Source organism: Balaenoptera acutorostrata, chromosome 2, assembly GCF_949987535.1.
Source record: "Balaenoptera acutorostrata chromosome 2, mBalAcu1.1, whole genome shotgun sequence".
NCBI classification, from domain to species: domain Eukaryota; kingdom Metazoa; phylum Chordata; class Mammalia; order Artiodactyla; family Balaenopteridae; genus Balaenoptera; species Balaenoptera acutorostrata.
In genome coordinates, this window is record NC_080065.1 from 186,104,073 (window position 1) to 186,124,388 (window position 20,316).

Below are 20,316 nucleotides of genomic sequence, written 5' to 3' on the forward strand. Positions count from 1 at the left end.
GTTTCCTAAAGCAACTTAACACTTTGCAGGAGGCCTGGAACTCAGTCTGTGCTCAGTAGACAAGAAATTCTGCTGCCATCACCAAAGGGGAAAAGCCCTTGCCTTCTGATGGGCAAACTCTACTTCTGGGCCCATAGCCCAGACAAGCAGATCCGGGCGGCAGGTGGGGGCCGGGAGCTGCTCCCTGGCCTGGGCTGAGGCAGTGCCGGGCTGGCTGCCTGAGCAGTGGCCTTTCCTGCTTAGAAAACCCTCCGATGAGGACGGAAGGCACCAGAGGCAGTTACTTCCTGGGAAAAAGGGTATCGACGGATGACGTGGGGCACTTTTTTCCCTTGGCGGCTTTTTGTCCCTTTAACTTCTCGCCCGTGTGCTGTAGTAACTATGCAAAAGCTCCATTCAAGACAAGCCTGGGAGGGGCTGAGCGATCTTCTGGGGTCAGGGATGTGAATGCTGCAGGGCTTGGGTCGCTCACATCTGTCCTTGCTGTCGGAGCAGCAAATCCTTGAGTGAGACTTGTGCATTTCGCCGCGTAGGAGGGAGAGACAGGGCGCTACATAAGCCCTGCGATCCCGGCCGTGTCCCCACAGGGCAGTGTCTGTCTGCTGTGAGATGCAACAAAGCCAGACGGACGGACGGACGGACGGACAGTGGACCAAGAAGCGGGCACATCACCTGCTCCTGGCAGAACCTGCATGGTGGGCACCTAGGTGTTCAGTGTGCAGTTATTTCAACGTGGCTGTGTGTTTGAGGTTTTCATAGTAAAAGTAAAAGATTCTGCTGGAAAACAGCAGTTCCACAAACTGTTCAACAGAGAGTCACCACATGGCCCAGCAAGCTCTCCCTCATCGGTGCACGCCCGGGAGAACTGAAAACACACGTCCACACACGCGCCTGTGCACCCACGGCCACAGCAGCCAGGGTGGAAACAGCCCAGGTGTCCACGGACAGGTGAGCAGATACACACACATGTCCCTCCACACCCGGGAACGTCACTCAGTAGCCCTGACACTCGCTACAACGTGGACGGACCTTGAGAACACGATGCTCCGTGAGAGAAGCCAGACGCGGACACACAGGGTGTGATTCCGTTGATGGGAAACATCCAGAACAGGCAAATCCACAGAGAGTGGGTTGGTGGTTGTCAGGGGCTGGGGGAGGGGACGGGGTTGCTTTCGGGGTGATGGAATGTTCTGGAACTGGACAGAGGGGCTGGTTGCACAACCCTGGTAATGTACCAAAAACCACTGCATTACACACTTTTCAAAAGGGTGAATTGTATGGCATGTGAATTATATCTCAATAAAGGCGGTACCAAAATAAAAAAGAGAGGGGGAAGAAGATCCCTGGCTGCTTTCTCAGTGTCTCCCTCTGGCTCCCCAGTGCCCAGCCCACCCCCTGCCTGAGGGAATCTGGCTTCGGAACCCCGGTGGCCAGTGCTGCCCCCTGCCAGCGCCCTTGGGGCCCTCGCCAGCTGCTGGGCTGCCTGGGAAGCCTCAAACTTGCAACCTCTGTTTTGCAAATGGGGAATCCTCATCCCCCCCGGCCCCCGCCGCATGAGGCAGAATCCAGGCCGGCGCATGCCATTTCCTTATTACAGTTTATTGGTCCCCTGGACACATGCAGGCCACCGGCCGCCCCTCCCTGCAATCCTGCTGGCGCACAGGAGGGGAGTCGGGCCATCTCTGGAGGGTCGGGTTAGGGAGGTGGGCCGCTAGTGGCCGATGATCTTCTTGATCCAGGACGTATAGGGGGCCACGGCGGTGGCCACGGGGGGTCTGAAGATGTCGGTGCAGACCTCAGAGCTGAAGGACAGGATTCCAGCCACTTGGCCTCTGCTGCACATTACGGGTCCTCCCGAGTCCCCCTGCCAATGCAACAGAGCACCGGTCACCTCGCTGCCCGCTGCGGCGGGTGGGGGTGGGAGGCTGATTCCAGGGCAGAGACCCCTGCCCCCATCTCCCTGTGCCCTCCCTCCCCCCACCTCCTTCATTCCCTCCTCCCTTCCTTTCCTTTTAACTCTCTTTGTGCCTTCTTCCCACCGCAGGGCCTTTGCACATGCTCTACCTATGCCCTGATCTTCCTGGGTGCTGGAGTTCAAACCCCAGCTCTGCCGCCGGCTATGTGACCATGGGCAACCTCTCTGTGCCTCAGTTTCTGCACTTGAAAAATGGGCTCACGCTCGTGCCAACCTTCAGGACCCCCAGGGAATGGAGGGAGCAGGGCCCGGGGAGAGTTGGGGCTTGCCTGGGTGCCCAGCTGCTGGCCGATGAGGCGCCCCCCCACCCCAGCGCCCTCACCTTGCAGGGGGCCTGGTTCTTGGAGTGGGCCGCCAGGCAGATCATGCGGGGGCTGATGCCACCGTGCCAAAACCGACTGTTGTTGCACATCTTGGCGTCCAGCACATGCATGTCCAGCTCCTGCAGTGCCCTGGCCAGCTGCCCACCCTGGTGGGTCAGACCCCAGCCAGCCACGCTGCACCGCGCTCCTGCGGCCACTGCCTGGCATCCTCGGGGCAAGGCCAGGGGCCGGATGGTCTTGCTGGGCTTCACCTTCCCATCCAGCTACAGGGACAGAAAGGGGCAGGTGAGTGGGGGAGGGGATCCTGGGGGAGGGGACCTTGGGGGAGGGGAACACTGGAGGAGGGGCGATGAGGTAGGGGATCCTGGGGGAGGGACAGTGGGGAGGGGACCCTGGGGGAGGGGAACACCACACTGAGGGAGGGGACCTGGAACTACCATTTCTCCCACTGGCAGCACCTTAACCAGCGCGAGGTCATTCTCCAGATGGGGGGCTGGCTTGTATTCGGGATGCAGGACCACTTCCCTGATGCGGCAGGTAAGGCCAGGGTCTCCGAGCACGTGGAGCCCCAGCACCAGCCTCAGCAGCTGTGTCCTGGGGGCACAGGATCAGGGTGTGGGCAGCAGCCCTGCAGCCTCAGGGGCACTTGGTGTCCCGCACCCCCTCACCCGGCCTCTCTCACCCCCTCACCCGGCCTCTCTCTGCGGTCCTTCCCCTGCTCCTGCTCAGTCCGTTCTTCTCCCCACCTCCTCCAGGAAGCCTTCTCTGCTCCCACCCCTCCCCAGACTCGGCCCGGCCAGGGGATTGTGCTGTGTGTGTCTTAAGAATGCTGACCCTCCCTGCCCCCACCATCAGCCTGGGGCTCCAGACAGCGCTTATGTTATGCCTCAACATCAGTGATTCGTTCAGAGGCTGGCAGTGACCTAGCTGGGCCCATCAGCACCTATCCTCATAAACTTGCCCAAACTAGAGAGGAAGAAGCTCTTTTTACAGGACTTAAGGGGGCCCATCCTTGCCACCATGGGAGAGAGCCTGCCTGATAATGTGGCCAAGGGGCAAGACAGCAGAGTTGAGAGACAGGCAGGCTTTTGAGCGCCTCATGGGAGCACCTGGATCAAGCCATGCCTGAAGGCTGCCTCCTCTTAGCGTTTTCAGTTACATGAACCAACAGATCCCTTTTGGTTATTTCACCCAGTTTGATCTGTGGTCTTTGTTACTGGCCAGACCAGAGGTAGGGCAGCTCTGGGATGGGTTTATTTGGTGGCTTCACAATGGCATCAGGGACCCAGGTTCCTCTCTGTGTTGCCCCTGCCACCCTCATAGACCAGCTCTGTCCACATGGCCACAGGTGGTAGACACACTCCTGGGTGTCACAAGGGGCCTGACTCTGTCCACTTGGAAGGTGCTTTGTTGTAGCAGATAAACCATCCCCAGGAATCCTCACAGCCTAATGTCACATACACACGCCTAAGGTCAATGTCACATACACAGGCCTCAGCAATCACTGCAGAGGGGAAGGGGACCCCCTTACAATGCTACAATTGGCTTAAATCTCTCAGGTGAGAGTGGGGACGACAGGATAGATTTGGGGACACCTGGGGGATGGGGGTGGGGCAGGGCAGGGTCACTCACGGATGGGTCAGGCAGTGGGCAGCTGTCAACACCCACTGCCGGTGCACGAGGACCCCTCCACACAGGTGGGAGCCGGATTTCTGCAGCGAGACCATGTATGGGTGTGAGTTGGGGGCAGCCTCTCGACCCCCAATGATGTGGGTCTCAAACGTGTTGCCTCCTGGGGATGGGGAGAGAAAAAGCCAGGTTAGGGCTGGGTGCCCCACCCCTGCCATGACCCTGCAACTCCAGCTCTGCAGCCCTGGATGGAATGTTCTGGAATTAGACTATGGGGTTGGTTGCACGACTCTGAATGCGCTGAAATTCTCTGAATTGTATCCTTTAAATGGGCAAATTGTACAGTATGTGAATGACATCTCAATAAAGCTGCTATAAAAATTGTTCTAAAACCAATCATGAATTAAAAGGATAAAAAGTGCTCTAATGTGAATCAGCTCAAAATCTTCCTGGGATTCCCCATCATGCTTTAAACATCTAAACTCCTCATGACCCACGAGACACACATCAGCTGACCCTGCTTCCTTCACACTCGCCCTCACCCACTGCAGCACTTGGGTCTCCCTGCTGTTCCTCCAGGGCACTGCCCTTGTTCCCACCTCAGGGCCTTTGCATGTACTGTTCTGGAAGCCTGGAGTGCATTTCCCCCAGACATTCCCAAGTCTGTCTGTCTCACTGGTATCGGCTCAAAAGTCTTCTCCTCAGAGACCTCCTCCCCTTACTCAGCTCTGTTCTCTTCCAAGCACTCACCCCACCCTGGTGTTGTATCCCACACACTTGCTCATTGCCTGTCTATTCCCACTAGCCTATGAGCGATGCAAGGACAGGCTCTGTGCCAGTCTTGTTTACAACAGGTCTAATACAATATATGCTCAGCAAATAAGGAAGCATGAGTGGATGGATAGATGGATGATGGGTGATGGGTGATGGATGGATGAATGATGGATGGATGGATGACGGATGGATGATTGAAGATGATGGATGATGGATGGATGATGGATGGATGGATGGATGATGGATGATGGATGGATAGAACAAAGGAAGGAAAGAAGGGAGGGAGAAAGGATACGGGTGGATGGTTGGGTCCCTATCCTGCTAGGTCACCAACTGATCACAGAACTATTGTCATCCAGCCAGGCCAGAAGAGTAGGATGCCCACCACCGCCGTCCTTCCATCTCACGCCGCCAGGTGCCGGTTCTGGCCAAGCATTCATGATTTGCGGAGGCAGGCAGCTGGGGCTCAAATTCCAGCTCCGTCACTCCCTGCTGGGCAGTCCTGGCTAGGCTGCCTCACTCTCTGGGCTGTGGTCTCCTGCCCCTGCAAGCTGGAGTTGTGTATAAGCATACGTAGCACACCCTGCCTCCTGCGTGCTGCTGGGGGGCAAACAGCCTGCATCTGCCCCACGTCCTGTGAATCCAGCTCGAGGGTGAGGTGAGGAGCACGCTCTAGCCTCAGAGCCCCGAAGTCTCCCCTCAAGACAACTACAAGGGGAAAGGCTTGATTTCACTTTGGAGAAGCCCGGTGAACCTCAGCTTCTCCAAGCGGCCGAGGGGATCCACCAGGACAGGGCGAACACAGCCCCCTCCGTGGTTCCTGTGGAAACTGCACCACCGGAGCCCAGTCTGGGGACGCAGCTGACAGGCCCGCACTGGCCAGAGGACCTGGGGGACATGGAGACGCTTCCAGAGCGCAGGGACCGAGGACAGCAGGACGACGCAGTGACCCACAGAGGACCCCGTGGCGACAGTTGGAATAAGGTCTGTAGATGAGTGGATAGATGCTGAGAATCTACCAGTCACATAAGGGGATGTCTTTGTTCTCAGAACACTTGCTGGAGCGCTTAGGGGTGAGGGGCAGCACATCTGCAGCCCACTCTCAAAGGGCTCAGAGAAAGAATGATAAACATACCTATTTATATTTTACACACACACACCCAGGGGCGGGATGTGAGCGGAGGGGATGATAAAGCAACTGGACGAGGAATTTAGGGAAGAGAAGATGGAAGTTATCTGCATGATTCCCTCGCCTTCTCTGTAAGAGCAGAATTAAGTCAAAAGGAAAAGAATGTAAACTATCTGTCCTGATGGGGCCTCTCCTCTGCCCCAAGGCCTCGCCTCGCCCTCAGGCTTCACTTAGAAGAAGTCCTAACAGCTATTGCAGATAAAACTCACAGACCCTCAATCCACCTGCTAAACTTGCAAAGCCTCCACTGCACTGAGCTGTGAGATGATCACCTCAGGAAGGGACCCCGCGCCGTTAGCAGCCCTCTTCACACTTTTTTTTAAATGCTTTTTTTTGGTCTCACTTTTTAAAAAATTAAAGTATAGTTGATTTACAATGTTGTGTTAGTTTCAGGTGTACAGCAAAGTCATTCAGTTATAGATATATATTCTTTTTCAGTTTCTTTTCCGATTTTAGGTTGTTATAAGATATTGGATATAGTTCCCTGTGCTAAACAGTGGGACCTTGTTGTTCATCTCTTTTATATATAGTACTGTGTATCTGTTAATCCCAAACTCCTAATTTATGGCCCCCCCCCCTTTTTTTTTTTTTCCCCACGCCTTGAGGCTTGTGGGATCTTAGTTCCCCGACCAGGCATTGAACCCAGGCCCCGGCAGTGACAGCGCCAAGTCCGAACCAGTGGACCGCCAGGGAAGTCCCACATCCCTCCCATTTAAAAAATTTTTTTTATCATCTTCTCACTAGGTCATCCACGTGCCCCGCACAAAACTGTTGGGGGAAAGTGAAACTCCTTCCCTCCCTCCATGCCTCCCAGCTCTGGAGCCTCCTTCCAGAAATATTCCAGCAAAAGGGAATGGATTCTCACATGCTGTCAGAAAAGAAACCCCCAGGACGGCGGGCATCCTCGGCCTTTTGCTCTTTGCTTACCCCACAATCTCTTTTCAAGGCTGTTTCAAGGAAAGCCGTCTTGTGCTTTTGGGCAGCCAACATGTCTTCAGTGGGGTCCCTTCTGAGGACGGGGGAGTCGTTTCCAGTCTCTGTTCTGATGCCCCGTGCCCTGTCTCCCGCCCCCAGACCCTGGGTGCCACAGCTCTGGGCCTCAGTTTCCCCACCGCGCTCACCTGCCCACAGGGCTCCCAGGACCGCCAGCAGCGGCAGCATTGGGGATCGCGGGGCCTCCATGATGCTGGCCCCAGGCCCCCAGTGCCACCCACACCCACCCTTCCTGTGGGGGAGGTGACATTCACAGCTCTGGCTGGTTCCACCTCACTCCGAAGTGCTTCTGAAAGATACAGACTCTCTGAAGACAGAACCCCGTCACCATGATCACACCTGAAAAACTGACAAGAAACCCTCATTAGCATCTACTGTCCCATCATGTTCAAGCTCCCATCTCACACATGGTGTTTTGTGGTTTTAGTGGGATTATCTCCTTGCCCTGTTGTCTTATTGTGGCAAAATACACACACCATCATTCACCATCTTAACCATTTTTAAGTGCACAGCTCAGCAGCACTAAGCACCTTCACACTGTCGTGCAGCCATCCCCACCATCATCTCTAGAACTTTCTCAACTTCCCAAACTGAAACTGTCCCCATGAAACCCTGACTCCCCAGCCCCTCCCCCAGCCCCTGCCCCCCCCCCCAATCTACTTCCTGTCTCTGTGGATCTGACTCCCCCAGGGACCCTCCGTGAGTGGAATCAGACAGCACTTGTCCTTCTGTGTCTGGCTTCTCTCACTGAGCATCATGTCCTCAAGGTTCATCCCTGTGGTAGCAGGTGTCAGAATCTCCTTCCTTTTTAAGGCTCAATAATATTCCACTGTCTGGCTAGACCACATTGTTTAGTTTTTTTGTTTTTTGTGTTTTTTTTGGCCATGCCACGGGGCTTGCGGGACCGTAGTTCCCTGACCAGGGATTGAACCCAGGCCCTCAGCAGTGAAAGCTCAGTGTCCTAACCACTGGACCGCCAGGGAATTCCCTGGACCACATTGTGTTTATCCATCATCTGTCCATGGATATCTGGGGTCTTCTAGATTTTGGCAATTTTGAAGAAAGATGGTATGAACACTCGTGTGCTATGAGTACCTGGGGGGCTCCTGCAAATCCGAGGGTCCTAGCCGGGCTCAGCTAGGTCCTCCCTCCTTCACTCCACCCCTCTCCTGGCTGCTCCCCGACACCACGTGACCCCGACCAGCCAATCAGAGCACACCCCTGGCCACAGGGTTTGGTTCAGGGCAGAGGGCCACCCTAAGCCCTAAACCAGCTCAGTGAAGACTGTGGCCCGCATTTCTTCTGGAACTTTTCAGACAGCCCTCACTCTCTGCTGGACTTGGAAAGATGTCACCCTGGGTATGGGTGGGCCCAAGGTGAGAGGCGTCCACATGAGAATGAGGCCCACACAGAGGAAGCTGATCACACGCTCAGTGCCTGAAACCACACAAACTTACTCTCTCACAGTTCTGGAGGCTGCAAGCAAGAAATGGGCTTCATGGGGCAAAAATCCAGGTGTGGGCTGGACTGGTTCCTCTGGGGCTCTAGGGGAGAATTATTTCCTGCCTTTTCCAGCATCTAGTGACAGAGATGCTGGGATTAGGGCATGGATGTTTTCAAGAGCTGTTATTCTGCTGACCACAGGTAGGGGGAGACAGAGTCAGGGCACAGCCCGCACCTGGCTCCAGCTGTGCCTGAAACCCCCGCCCTGTCAGTCACGGAAGACAGTGAAATTCTCCTGCGCTTTCGTCAGTGTGATGAGTCAAGCGTTTTTCCCTCTGATACTGAAAGGGTTGTGATAAATAAAGAAGACTTGGCTGAAAACTGGGTCACAGAGGTGGATGAGAGCGCCCCGATGCTGGGGCTCTGAGGCCAGATGCAAACTGTCCACCTCTCCTCTGACTGCGTCTGGCACGTGAGGCTAGAGCTGTCTTCACCCAGGAGGGCTTGTGAGGCCAGGGTTCAGTTTAAGAAAAATGAGTATTTATAGGGTGTTCACGTGTCCTACCTTGTTTAATCTTTCTAATAACCCCAGGAAGTAGGTTTCATTGGTATTGGGGGGCAGGGGAGGGCGTCATATTTTGGCAACTAAGAAGAGACGAATTTCAGATACACAACAAGTAACTTTTTGGTATGATTACGTCCCCAACGTTACATGGGATGATCTTAGAGTAAAAACAATTTGTTTACCTGAAATCCACGTTGAACCCAAACCCAACGTTGGGCAAACCCAATGCTGAGGCCCCCGGGTGGGAGTACAGGATCCCGAGGCCCCGGTGCGTGGCAACTGTGTGCACAAGCTCCTTTGGATCTGGGGACAAGAGCTGGGCATTTACACCCCGGCTTCCAGCCTCAGACGCTCCCTAGAGGGTGGGTCCTCAACCCCTCCCCTTGGGTCTGGGGGCTCACGCCTGTTCCCATCTGTCCTGTGCACGGCAAGTGGCACCGCGTGACCCTGAGGCTGGTGGGCACTGGCCTGGCTCCTGGGCCCTCATCCTCCCGGCCCTGAGGCTCCAGTCATCTAGGCGGTGGGGCAGGGACACGCACCCCTCCCTCCCCACACCGATGTGACCCCGACCCACACAAGTCGAGCATGAGGAAGGGTGAACACCGAGTCTGGATCTGTTTGTTACAGCAGCCTGGGGACGGGGAGAAGGGGTCCCAGGGGAGCAGAGGGGCTGGACCAACAGGCCCAAGGGTGGTGGCAGGTGGGGTAAACTTTCCCGTAAACGCCCAGACGGTATTTCTGGCTTTCGGCCCAGACGCTAGGTTGCAATCACTCAGTTCTAAAGCTGCTGCTCAGAAGCAGCCAAATGTAGGGGAAGAAATGGGTGTGGCTTTGTTCCAATAAAACTTTATTTTTGCCCAGGAGCTGGGGCTTCGGACCCCCGGGGCCACCCCTCAGCCCCAAGAACGCACCCCAGGCCCCCGCCTGGCCAGACCCCGGTCTCTGCGGCCCCTCCCCCCAAATCCACAAACCTGACAGGAGACCCCTGGGGAGCTTCCAGGCTCGGAGGGGCGGCTGCCGCCTGCCAGTCTCGGGTCACATGCATGGCATCAGGGCCTGCGTCCCCGCCTGGGCCCCGTTGGCCTCACGGCCAAGGAGAGGTTGGTCCTCGGGCTTCTCATAAAGTCGCTTTATTTAGATTCCAAACAACCGCAAGCAGAGAGAAGAGGTGACCCCGAGTCAATCTGTCCGCTCTCAAGCCGGGACCCCGAGTCTCTGGCTCCAGCTGGTGGGTGGGGCAGGTGGGCCAGGGTCCCCAAGCGGCGTCCGGCCCACGCGGGGCCGCGAGCGCAGCGGCCTCCCCGGAGGCGGAGGGGACAGGGCGGACGCAGTGTCCGGAGGTAGTGGCGGCGGCAGAGAGTGGGCGGCTGAGGTAAAATCTGTAAGTTTATTTGCGGAGACGCGGTGTCAGCACTCCTCGGTGCCCGAGTCATCCTCGTCGTCCCCGAAGCAGCTGTCGGCCTCGGCCTCGACCTCGGCGTCCTCGTAGTAGTCGTCGTAGAAGAGGTCTGAGCCCTCGTCGGGCGCTGGGGCCTTGGTCTTCACGCAGTACTCAGCCAGCGTGGTGGGCACCTTCACGCCATCCCGCTCCGCGTCCACCTTGGTCCCCAGGACCTGCTTCCTGCGGGGAGAAGCGGGGTCTGCCTCATTGCGGCCGGCAGCCCCGGGGCCCCCGCGCTCGCTCCCGTGAAACAGAGTAGGACAACCGGGGCGACGGCCGGGCTACGGGGGCCAGCGACAGGATGGCCGGGGCGGGGGGGCGGGGCAGAGCAGACGGGCCCAACCACTCACGGCCCCCGCGCGTGCACGGGCCTCTGCTCACACGCGCGCACAGACACGAGCACACGCATGCGGGAGGGGGTGGAACGCGGGCTCCGAACCAGGACGAGGGCTGTGCAGACACAGGGAGGGTGTCAGCTCATCAGGAAGAGAAGCGCAGGTCGGCCCTGGCCGCTGAGGTCAGGCGAAGTGGGAGCAGCCACGGCGCTGGGCTGGGTCAGTGGGTGAGGGGCAGGGTGGAGGGTGCAGGGTGGCGGGTGGGGCGGGCGGGGCTGCTCAGCAGCCCCAGGGGAAGGGCCAGCCACTGGGAGGCACCCATGGCGGGACGCTCGGCACATCCCCACCAGGCAGGGGTCCCGGGTCCTCTCCTCTCTGTACTTGAGCGTCTTCCTGTCACCAGCACCGTGTCTCCAGCACGTGCTTTCCGTCCGGAGCTTTATCCAACTGATGGTAGCCGGCGGGAGCTCTGACCGCACCTGCTGCGCCTGGGGTCCCACCACCCGACAGTGCCGGTGGGCTTTCTGGAGCTCCCGCCATGGGGTCGCGCGGCCGGCCCACGGGCACAGGTCCCCACAGCTGCGCGGACACGGTGGGTGAGCATGCGCCCGGAGGCGGGTGAGGACGAGGACCTGTTTCCCTGGGTGAACGCTGGGCCTGGGGGGGGCTGGGTCGTCATGGAGACACGTGTCTGACCTACTCCCTTTTCTAAGAGGCAAATGACAGACTAAAAACCTCTTTGGAGGAGACTTAGTGAAGTGTTTAGTTTGTCATGAAACAAGTCACAAACCCCAGGGGTTCCTAGAGCAGCTCATGGGACACAACGAACAGAACAGAGCAGAGAGCGCAGGCCCTTGGGGAATGTTTCGCACAGACTCCCCTGCGAGGCCGGGCACCTGCCTGTTCACGGGGAAAAACAGAAAACAACGGAAATGAGAGAAGTTCACCCTGGCAAACTCCTAAGTGATGCGCTGCTTTTATAACCAAGAGAAACTGACTTTTCATAAAAGAAGTTATTTCCTAAACGTGCTCATACCACACGGCTTTGCTGCCTTTAGAGAATAACTCCAAGTTTCAAAATTGCGAAATTCACTCCCGTTAGGTGAAAAGATGGAACACCCCGCACAGCATGGTCCCGGAGGAGACCGCGTGGGGAAAAGCACGTGGCCACGCACACGCGCGCACGGCCCAGCACGCAGGGTCCACGTACACGGGGGATGGGGGGTACCGGCGGGATCTCTGCCCTTTCAGCGTCAAAGCAGAAGGATGTGGCAAGACCCTGCTAGATCCTGGCGGGCACCAGGGTGTTTATCTCTGTGTGAGGTGCATGCACCCACACGCCACGCACACTGAGACATGCACACACACACGGCACGTCCATACACGACAGTACACATGTGGACCACAGGCTTCACGAGAGAAAGACCCCAGCTTTTCCGGCAAGAGGAGGAGGGCTCAGGAGGGGCCGCCCTGCCTCCCCAGGCCCCAGGCCCACTCACCGGATAATGTCCGTGTATTCGCGGTCCTTGCCTTTGCTTTCTTTCCACTTCCTGTACATCACGGAAGCGTCCACGTTGGCCGGTGAGAAGGTGTTGGGTTCGTTGAGGAGGGAGATGACGCTCAGGAGGATGGTCCTAGGGGAGGCAGCAGGAGTCGGCGTGGGGGCGGTCCACCCGGGAGCCTCATGTCCCGACCCGGTCCGCCACCCTCCACCTGCCCTCTGCTGCGTGCCGGGCTCCTGGGACGGGACGTGGGTGGACAGCCAAGGCCAGGACCATCTTCCCTCCGCTGGAGCAGGCCTGTCCCCTCCCTGGGGCATCCTGCCTGGAGTGGGTCCCCTGTGCCACTCATTCTCACTCCAGCCTGGAGAGGAGGAGAGTGCCCGGACCGCTCAGGGTGAGCACAGCACCGGGGGATGGAAGGGCTGCGCTCCCTGGGGCTCGAGGAAGGAGGGGGGACCCCAGGGGCACGCAGACACGGCCACAGGAGTCCCAGAAACCGTTCCTGAAGGTGGGTGGGGCAGGGATGGCAGGAAATGGGGGAGAGGCCGGCAGGGATGGGGGCTCTGGCGGGAGGTGGCTCCCACAGACGCTGCCACCCAGCAGGGAGCTGCGTCCTCCCGTGTCCACATCCACAGGGCTGGCCTGCCCGACGCCGACCGCCTCACCTGACGTTCTGCGTGGGGTTCCACCGCTCCGAGGGCAGCTCCCCGCTCTGGGGGTCATCGACGGGGGGGTGGAGGATGGAGATGCACACGTCCCCAGTCTGCGCGGCACGGGGGGGGGGGGGGCGGTCAGCACCCACGAGGATCCCGTCCACACGCCCCCCGCCCCAGCCCACCCCCCGGAGGAGCAGGCTCACCTCGTAGATGTTGGGGTGCCACATCTTGGTCAGGAAGCGAAAGGCCGGCGGAGAGTAGGGGTAGTCAATGGGGAACTTGAGGCGCGCCTGGTTGGGGAGAACAGAGGCTCAGCCAGGGCCGGGTCAGGCCGCCCAAGACCACACACAGCGGTCAGCCTGGGACTCGTCTGCCTCCGGCGCCCTTCACGGGCCGAGGGCTTTTCGGGGTCACCGAGCTGAGCTGACGACCCCGATCCCTGCCCTGCTGTCGGTGGCGGGGGGTGGGGGGGTGGGCACTCGCCGGGGAGCAGCTCCAGGCCTGTCCCAGCCCAGGCCTCTGGGGGGACCAGAGCCCTGGCCCCAGGGAGCGTGGTGGGCCCAGCCCCAGGAGCCGGGTGCCCAAGCACCGCGCTGGGCTCCCAGCCTCAGTCTCCAGCCTGTGGGGAGGATTAAAATAGACGGGTGTTCACTGGGCAGGCGCCGGGGGCGGAGATGAGTCAGCACCAGGCGGACAGGCTCTTTGCCCGCAGGTATCAGCCCTGGGGGGTCAGGAAGGCAAACGGGAAGGTCACGGGCAGATGGGGGGGGGGGGCTGCGAGGGAGAGCTATGCCCCGGCCTCGCCTGTTTAAGCCCCAGTCCTGGGATCCTGATGGTGCTTCAGGCTCTCGGGGCCAACGTGGGACACCTCTGCTGCAGGCCCCCCCCATCTTTAGAGAATCGTCCTCTTGGGCAGGGGGTGCTGGGGGCACTCGGGGGAAGGCCCTCTGTTCTGGAGTGAACGTGCTGAGGCCTGAAGTCAGTCTGGAACTCGGGCCTCAGACCCTGCCCCTTGGTCCCGCTAAGCCCAGGGCTGCGTTTCTAAGTGAAGGCAGAGACCAGCTGCGGCCTCCTTAGCAGAGTAGGGGGACAGGCCTCCCCTCACCGAACACCCATCAAGTCCCAGAGATGCCTTTACCGCTGTGCCAACTGAGGCTCAGAGAAGAAGAGTGCCTTGCCTGAGGGCACACAGAATGCAGCTGTGGAGGGGCTCCCCAACCCAGGTCTCTGGGGCACTCCTCAGCACACGCTGCCCGGAGCCCCTCTGGCTTGTTAGGAGGAGTGGGTGAGGCCGGGCGGGCTGAGAGGAAGGTGCTGGAAAGCGATGGTGCCCCCCGGACACTTCCAGCCCCTGTATTTCCACATCTTTCCCCCACTCCCCAGCCAACCACCTGAGAACAGGAGGATCTGAGGGTGGCAGAACCACTGTGGGTCCCACGCTGCCTTCCTCAAGGACAGACCCTCGCGACGAACGCGATCAGATTTGCAGCGCCCCTCCCTAGCCCAGGTTTCTAGAATAACAGGATCATCCCCCCCAAAGCCAGCCTGGAAGGTCCTACCCACAATCCCTTGCAAACAGTGGGCAATAGCCAGAAACCCAGGTCTTTTCCTTTCTTTCCAGTCCAGCACCCTTGCTCAGAGCCCTGGCGTGGCCTCAGGGTGGGACTCATGCTACTCCAGCTCTGAGTGGGGCCCTTATCCTCACAGCCAGCTGCTCCCAGATGCAGACAAAAGAGGCTGGGGGAGGAGGGCTGGTTAAACCATTTGGTCACCAGCCCCCAACCCATGTCCTGCACGGGGAAGACGGATTCCACATCAGAACTCAGCCCAGGACTGTCCGTGCTCATCCCCCCATCCCACCCTAGTAACGAGGGAATCTCAACTCAAGAATCACCCCAGCAGGCCAGCCTGCCCCGTCCAGGCCACTGACCAGGCGTGGCTAAAATGTTAGCCAAAAGTGCAAACACAGACATCTGGCAGTGCCAGCTCCACCCCGCCCCCGCCCGGGCCTCCCAGCCTGGCTGCTGGGCTCTTGGCAGGCGGCAATGGGGGTGTTCCAGCTGAGGGCCCAGGCTCCGCTTCTCTCACAAGGAGACCCCCTGCCTTGTCCGTCTGGCTCGAGGAGCAAAGTCCTTTGATCTGGGAAGGGTCCTTCCAAGGCCACATGTGGACTCATATCCTGTCCAGGTTCTGGCCTGAGCCCTCGTCACACTTGTCAGAAACACACCCGGTCCTGGGGACAGCCCTGACCTCCCCGCTCACAGAGCGCCCACAAGCGACCCAGGGCGGGCGACATGGGGCCCAAGAAGCCGCCTGCTCAGAGGAACCTGAGAAAGGCCAGCCGGGGCGCAGAAGAGCCTAAGCTTCTGAGGCCGGACCTGGGTGGGCTCTGTGGCGTGGCTCCCGGGGACAGGGGCGGAGGGTGGGAGCGACGGCCGGAGAGAACAGGTTACGTAAAGCTCAGGATAAAGCCCAGCGGGCCGGGCCCCCTGCTATCGGCCAGGGTGGCCGCTTTCCAAGCAGGTCCCAGCTGCCAACCCCATCCGGGCCTTTGCTGGAACCCGAGCCAGTGGCCGAGCCAGCCCCCAGGCGGCGGGCCTCCCTCCCTCCCAACAGTGCTGGCTGGTTCTGGGGAGGCCTCTTTGTCCGCTCCGGGCAGCGGGCAGGGCCGGGAGGAGGGGGACGGGCACCAGGGGCTGGGGGAAGCAAGGGCCCCGCACCCATAGAAACAGGGAGGGTCCCGGGCCTCCCCTCTGGGGACATGAAGCGGCCTTAGAGGGAACAGGCGCTTCTCGGGGACTCCTAGGGCCAGAGGGGTTGACCGAGGGCCCGTAGCTCGCCAGAGGCGGTCAGGCAGCGGGGTAGAGAGAGGGGGCCCCGAGAGGAGGAGGGACAGAAGATGGGGGCCCCGCGATGAGGAGAGGGAGAGAGAAGGAACCCCGTGAGGAGGAGAGACAGTGAGAACGGGTCCCGCCAAGGGAGCGAGCAGGGGCAGGGGGCAGAGGCGGGGGAGGGGCCCCGAGGAGCCGGAAGAGGGGGTCGCCGCCCCCTGACCCCGCCGCTCACCTTGAAGTAGCCGCCCTCGTAGTAGGTGTTGGGGGGCCCGAAGATGGCCACCTCCCAGTTGTACAGGTCGCCCTCGTCCACCAGGGTCACCCGGAAGCCCTCCACCGGCTCCTCCTGCAGCCCCTTGAGCTCCAGAAGTAGCGCCTTCTGCGAGCTGGGCACCAGCGGCCGGGCCATGGCGGCGGCGGACGGGCCCGGGGCCGGGGGCGCTTGGGGACGCGGGGCCGTGGGGGCGCGGGACGGGCCGGGGCCGGGGCCGCCTTCTTCGTCTGCGCCGCCACCGCCACCCGGAGCCGCCGGGCGCTCCAGTAGCTCTGCACCACCGCCCGGCGCCCACCTCAGCCTCCGCGCCCCGCCCCCGCCGCCCGCGCCTGCGCTGCGCCCGCCCTGACCGCGCCTGCGCGCCCGCCCGCGGGGCACGCCGGGAAGCGACCCCTACCACTGCCGCCGAGCGCGCCGCCGAGACCCGGGGGCCGCGCGCGCAGGCGCTTTGCCGCTTCCGACACCCGGGGAGGCCGCCGCTGCCGCCCTAGCTCGGACGAGTGCCCGGGTCCCCTGTGCGCGGGGCTGCGGGCAGGGCTGAGCTGCGCCGCCTGGCTCGGCCCGCCGCGCTTTTGGGGCCTTTTTGTGACGTCCCGTTGCAGGGCGGGGCCAGGGCGGAGCCGTCCCGAGCCTCAGTTTCCCCACCTGTGACCGGGCCGGGGCCCCCCACCCCCGGACGCTGGAGCCGGGAGGGTCCCGCCGCTTGCAGCCCCCTCCCCACTTGGCACACCTCTGCAGCGTGGACTTGGCACCCGTCCGGGCCGAACCCCAGACCAGAGCCCTGACCCTCCCTGGCTGTGCCCTAGTCTCAGGCCGACCTTTGACCCCACCCTGGGCTTTACCCCGACCCTGCCAGAGCGCTGACCTGGCTGTGCCCCGGGCCCGGACACCCACACAGCTCTGGGTCGGAGAGTTGGGATGGGGCCTGGCCTCCATCCCTGCACGTCCGTAGGTGACAGCGCCCCACGAGGGTGGGCGTGGCACTCGAGGCCTGTGGTGGCCTTGCTGGCAGGTGACCCGGGCAGCCAACAGTTGCACCAACACCTCGGGCTGAGCTGAGCTAATTTCCTCCCCTGGCTGCCCCGACACCTGGCCCTGGCCCTGTGCTGGTCCCCGCTGAGGACAGGCAGGTAAACCCGTCTGGGGAAGGAAAACAAGATGTCATCTGTGGGGATGGAAGGAGTCTGAGAAAGCCTTGGGCAAAGCAGCAGCTTCATCAGTAAGGGGGCTCTGCCCTGCACCCCAAGGGACCTGGAGGGGCCCGTCATCTGTAAAGTGGGCTGCACGCCCCTGTTTGTCCACTGTTCCAAGCGTTCTCTGTCCCTCATTCTCTGCCCCTCATTCTCTGCCCATAGCACCAGTGTCATAGCCTCGGCATGTGGCAGCTTGTTGATGAATAATAATTAGAATTAATAATGATTCTTCCAGAGACGTTTCCCAAGATGTCTCCCTGCGTACACCCCACAGGAGTTATTGCAGGAGTTATTGGGTGAGTGGGGGCGGCCCTGGAAATGTAAAGAGAGGTACCAGGTTTATGGCCCCTCCAGCTGGTCCCACATGAGGCCTTGTCCCCCAGGAAAGCCTGCACCTCAGGCTCTGAAATATCCTGAGGTGGTGGACATCTGGGGTTTCTACCTGCCCATTTTCTGGCCACAGCACCTCCATTTTCCCATGGGGTCTCCCACTCTTAGTCTGCAAGGTTCCAGTTGGACTGATCCTCAAGCCCTGGCTGCAGGGATGGGTCCTCCAATCAGAGTACCCTAGGCCCCCTGGCTGCAGTGGTTGGTTCAGGAACAGCATGTGAGTTGGCCTTTTTCTGGGGACACGATGCTGCTGAGACGTCTGAGCTGGGAGAAACTGGACCTGGAGCTATAGGACCGTCTCGTCACCACGAGGCCTGTGAAGAAAGTTGGTGCTCAGGAAAGCTGAGCCAACTGATGAGAAAGTGCTGAAGACCCTGTTTGTGCTCCTGGATCCAGCCATGCCTGGCCTCCCCTTGCAATGGTGCAAGTCAATAAATTACTTCTTTTCTTATTAAGCCAGTTTGAGTTGAGCCTTCCATCACATGCAACAGAAGAGCCCTCAATTCAAATCTAGGTCTGTCATGAACTTGGAAATGGTCCTCAAATGTAGAATTGTAAGATAATGAACTTGTGTTGTCATGGGGTTTTCTGAGGTTTTTGGTTTTTTTGTTTGTTTGTTTTGTGTTGTTTTGTTTTTGCGGTGGTTTGTTATGACAGCCACAGGAACTGAATACCCTCGCTTCTATGAGCGTCAGAGTCTTCCTCTGGAAAATTGATTAATTAATTCATGGACTTCCACAGACAAATCTAGGTGCCGGGGGTACAGCAGTGAATAAAATATGTAAAAATCCCTCCCCTTGGGGAGACAGGGAGAAAGGACATAAGCAAGCTATTGAATAAGTAAGCAACTTCTGATAGCAATAATTGCCATGAAGAAAAATAAAGGATAGTGAGGCATTAGCAACGGGGGTGGAGCAGGAGAGTTATCTTGGATAGGGGCTCAGGGGAGGCGCCTCTCAGGAGGTGACATTTGAGTGGGGACCAGAATGGGGTGAGCCCCTTGGGTCTGGAGGAACAGTGTTACAGGGAAAGAGAACAGCGCGTGCAAAGGCCTGAGGTGTGCCTGGGGCATAGTGAGGGGACAGAGTCAAGGAAAGAAGCTGGGGAGTCTCTCTGCTCAGCTTTCCTGAGTGCTCACTTTGTTCACAGGCCTTGTGGTGACCAGATGGCTCCAGGATCCAGGCCCAGGTCCTCCCAGCTCAGCCACCCCAGAAAAAGTCCCAGGGCTGCATCTCATTGGCCAGCTGGGAGTCACATGCTGTTCCTGAACCAAGCACTGAGGCCAGGTTGCCTGGAGCACTCCTACTGGCTGGTGGGGTCACCCAGGGCAGTGAGGATGAGGGCTGGACCAGTGTGGGGAGGCGCGGGCAGGATGAAGCTATGATGTGCAACCTACAGGATGCAGAGAAGGGCCAGCTGAGGGGACAGGGGAGGCATCCAGGCTGAGCCCTGGTCCTGGGTGGACTGGGGGCTTCCTCGGAGACCACAGACTCCAGAGGAGCCCCAGGGTCAGGGGGGCTGACCGGAGGCTCCGTCCTGGATGTGGCAGGCCTGGGATGTCCTTGGGATGTCCCTGAGGAGACGTCCAGCAAGTGGTTGGCTCTCCAGGGCTGGAGCAGCGCAGGGCTGGGCCTGAGACGTGAATTTGAGACTCCTTGGTGACCAGGCAGTAATGGAAGCCATGGCCAGGATGAGATGCCAAGTGAGGAGGAAGCATGAGGAGAGGAGAGGAGAGATCCCTGACACAGTAGGAGGACGCCTTCCCCCAGAGAAGCTGGGGAAGAGGAGGAGCCTTCGGGTTGCTGTGGAGTGAACACTATGGGGGCGGGGGGTTTGGAAGGCAGGGAGTCCGAGTGTCCACACTGCTGTGAGGTCAGATAAGCAGAACAGTTTAGCTTCCCCGCGCTGTGCCTGTAAAGGTCAAACCAGGACTTCAGGACCCAAGACCAGGCGTGATGGTGACTCAGGGGTGGCAGTGAGGGAAGGTGGCGGGGCAGGGCAGGTGACCCCAGATGGAGTTGGCCTCAGCCTGATCCGGGGGGGACCCTGGAATGTGAGTTAGCGTCCCCTGAGGCAAGTGGCCAGCTCTTGGATCCCCCTGTGGTCACTCAGTGGCCACGACCCCTGGTGGTCACTGGCCACTCCTGCCCCAGATGGGGGGATGAGGCCTCCTGGGCCACATGGCTTGGTCTCTGGTGGGGCAGCTGTGAGCCTCGGCAGATGGGAAGGGGATCTGGTGGCACCAGTGACACCTGCTACACAGCGTCTAGCCCAGGGGACCACAGAGCTGACCGGAGGCTGCTGGGGCCCATGAGTCTACCTGCACTGCGCATTTCATGCGGATGCCCTGCCCGGCCGCGAGCTCCGTGCCGCAGGGCCCTCAGCACAGCTTGCTCCCCGAGGCCGTCCAGCCCCCTAAGGGCCTCAGCCCGCTGACACGCCGGCCCATTTCCTGTGTGCGGTGTCAGTAACAGCTAATGCTGACGGAGGGGGCACCTTTGTGAAGCTTCTGGTTATGTAACAAATGACCCCCAAACTTCGTGGCTTGAAATAGTAACATTCATTCATTTACCTGCAAAGCAGGAGTCTCTAGTCGGGAACCTCTGTGTGGCCTGTGCTTCCTCAGGCCACCGCGTCCCCCGCCGGCACCCGCCTTTTGTGACCCTGACGTGCAAGCCAAGTACTGTCACAAAAGCCACCAAGTGCAAGGAGAGGGGATGCAGATCCCACCTCTTACCTGCCCCTTAGTGGCGGGGTGGGAGATTCAGGAAGAGCAAATGGGAACAGAAAGGAAGCCGTG

At 59.7% G+C, this 20,316-nt stretch overlaps 2 protein-coding genes across 4 annotated transcripts; both read right to left on the reverse strand.

Moving 5' to 3' along the window:
- Nucleotides 1–1,614: 1,614 nt before the first annotated feature.
- Nucleotides 1,615–9,178, reverse strand: GZMM (granzyme M). 3 transcript variants are annotated; one of them, XM_007176650.2, is made up of 6 exons: nucleotides 9,074–9,178; nucleotides 7,012–7,230; nucleotides 3,931–4,090; nucleotides 2,757–2,892; nucleotides 2,298–2,561; nucleotides 1,615–1,864 (listed from the first exon to the last, which is right to left on the reverse strand). In XM_007176650.2, exons 2-6 carry the CDS (start codon nucleotides 7,070–7,072, stop codon nucleotides 1,712–1,714), a joined length of 774 nt encoding a protein of 257 aa, XP_007176712.2. In that variant the 5' UTR covers nucleotides 7,073–7,230; nucleotides 9,074–9,178; the 3' UTR covers nucleotides 1,615–1,711. The 3 variants fall into 3 exon arrangements, with proteins under 3 accessions (XP_007176712.2, XP_007176713.2, XP_007176714.2); XM_007176651.2 differs by lacking the exon at nucleotides 9,074–9,178 and adding an exon at nucleotides 6,818–6,899 and having other exon boundaries at nucleotides 7,012–7,087; XM_007176652.2 differs by lacking the exons at nucleotides 7,012–7,230; nucleotides 9,074–9,178 and adding an exon at nucleotides 6,818–7,000.
- An 827-nt stretch (nucleotides 9,179–10,005) lies between these two features.
- Nucleotides 10,006–16,276, reverse strand: CDC34 (cell division cycle 34, ubiqiutin conjugating enzyme). The gene is made up of 5 exons (XM_007176654.2): nucleotides 15,892–16,276; nucleotides 13,029–13,115; nucleotides 12,835–12,932; nucleotides 12,167–12,301; nucleotides 10,006–10,512 (listed from the first exon to the last, which is right to left on the reverse strand). Exons 1-5 carry the CDS (start codon nucleotides 16,066–16,068, stop codon nucleotides 10,299–10,301), a joined length of 711 nt encoding a protein of 236 aa, XP_007176716.1. The 5' UTR covers nucleotides 16,069–16,276; the 3' UTR covers nucleotides 10,006–10,298.
- Nucleotides 16,277–20,316: the final 4,040 nt, after the last annotated feature.

Coding starts and splice junctions, on each gene's coding strand:
- CDC34 (XM_007176654.2), bottom strand. CDS start 16,068: ATGGCCCGGCCGCTGGTGCCCAGCTCGCAGAAGGCGCTACTTCTGGAG. Junction 13,116..15,891: donor ACGAGGGCGGCTACTTCAAG/GTGAGCGGCGGG, acceptor CTCCCCAACCAG/GCGCGCCTCAAGTTCCCCAT. Junction 12,302..12,834: donor AACCCCACGCAGAACGTCAG/GTGAGGCGGTCG, acceptor TGCCTCCCCTAG/GACCATCCTCCTGAGCGTCA.
- GZMM (XM_007176650.2), bottom strand. CDS start 7,072: ATGGAGGCCCCGCGATCCCCAATGCTGCCGCTGCTGGCGGTCCTGGGA. Junction 2,562..2,756: donor ATGACCTCGCGCTGGTTAAG/GTGCTGCCAGTG, acceptor CTGTCCCTGTAG/CTGGATGGGAAGGTGAAGCC. Junction 1,865..2,297: donor AGAACCAGGCCCCCTGCAAG/GTGAGGGCGCTG, acceptor TTGCATTGGCAG/GGGGACTCGGGAGGACCCGT.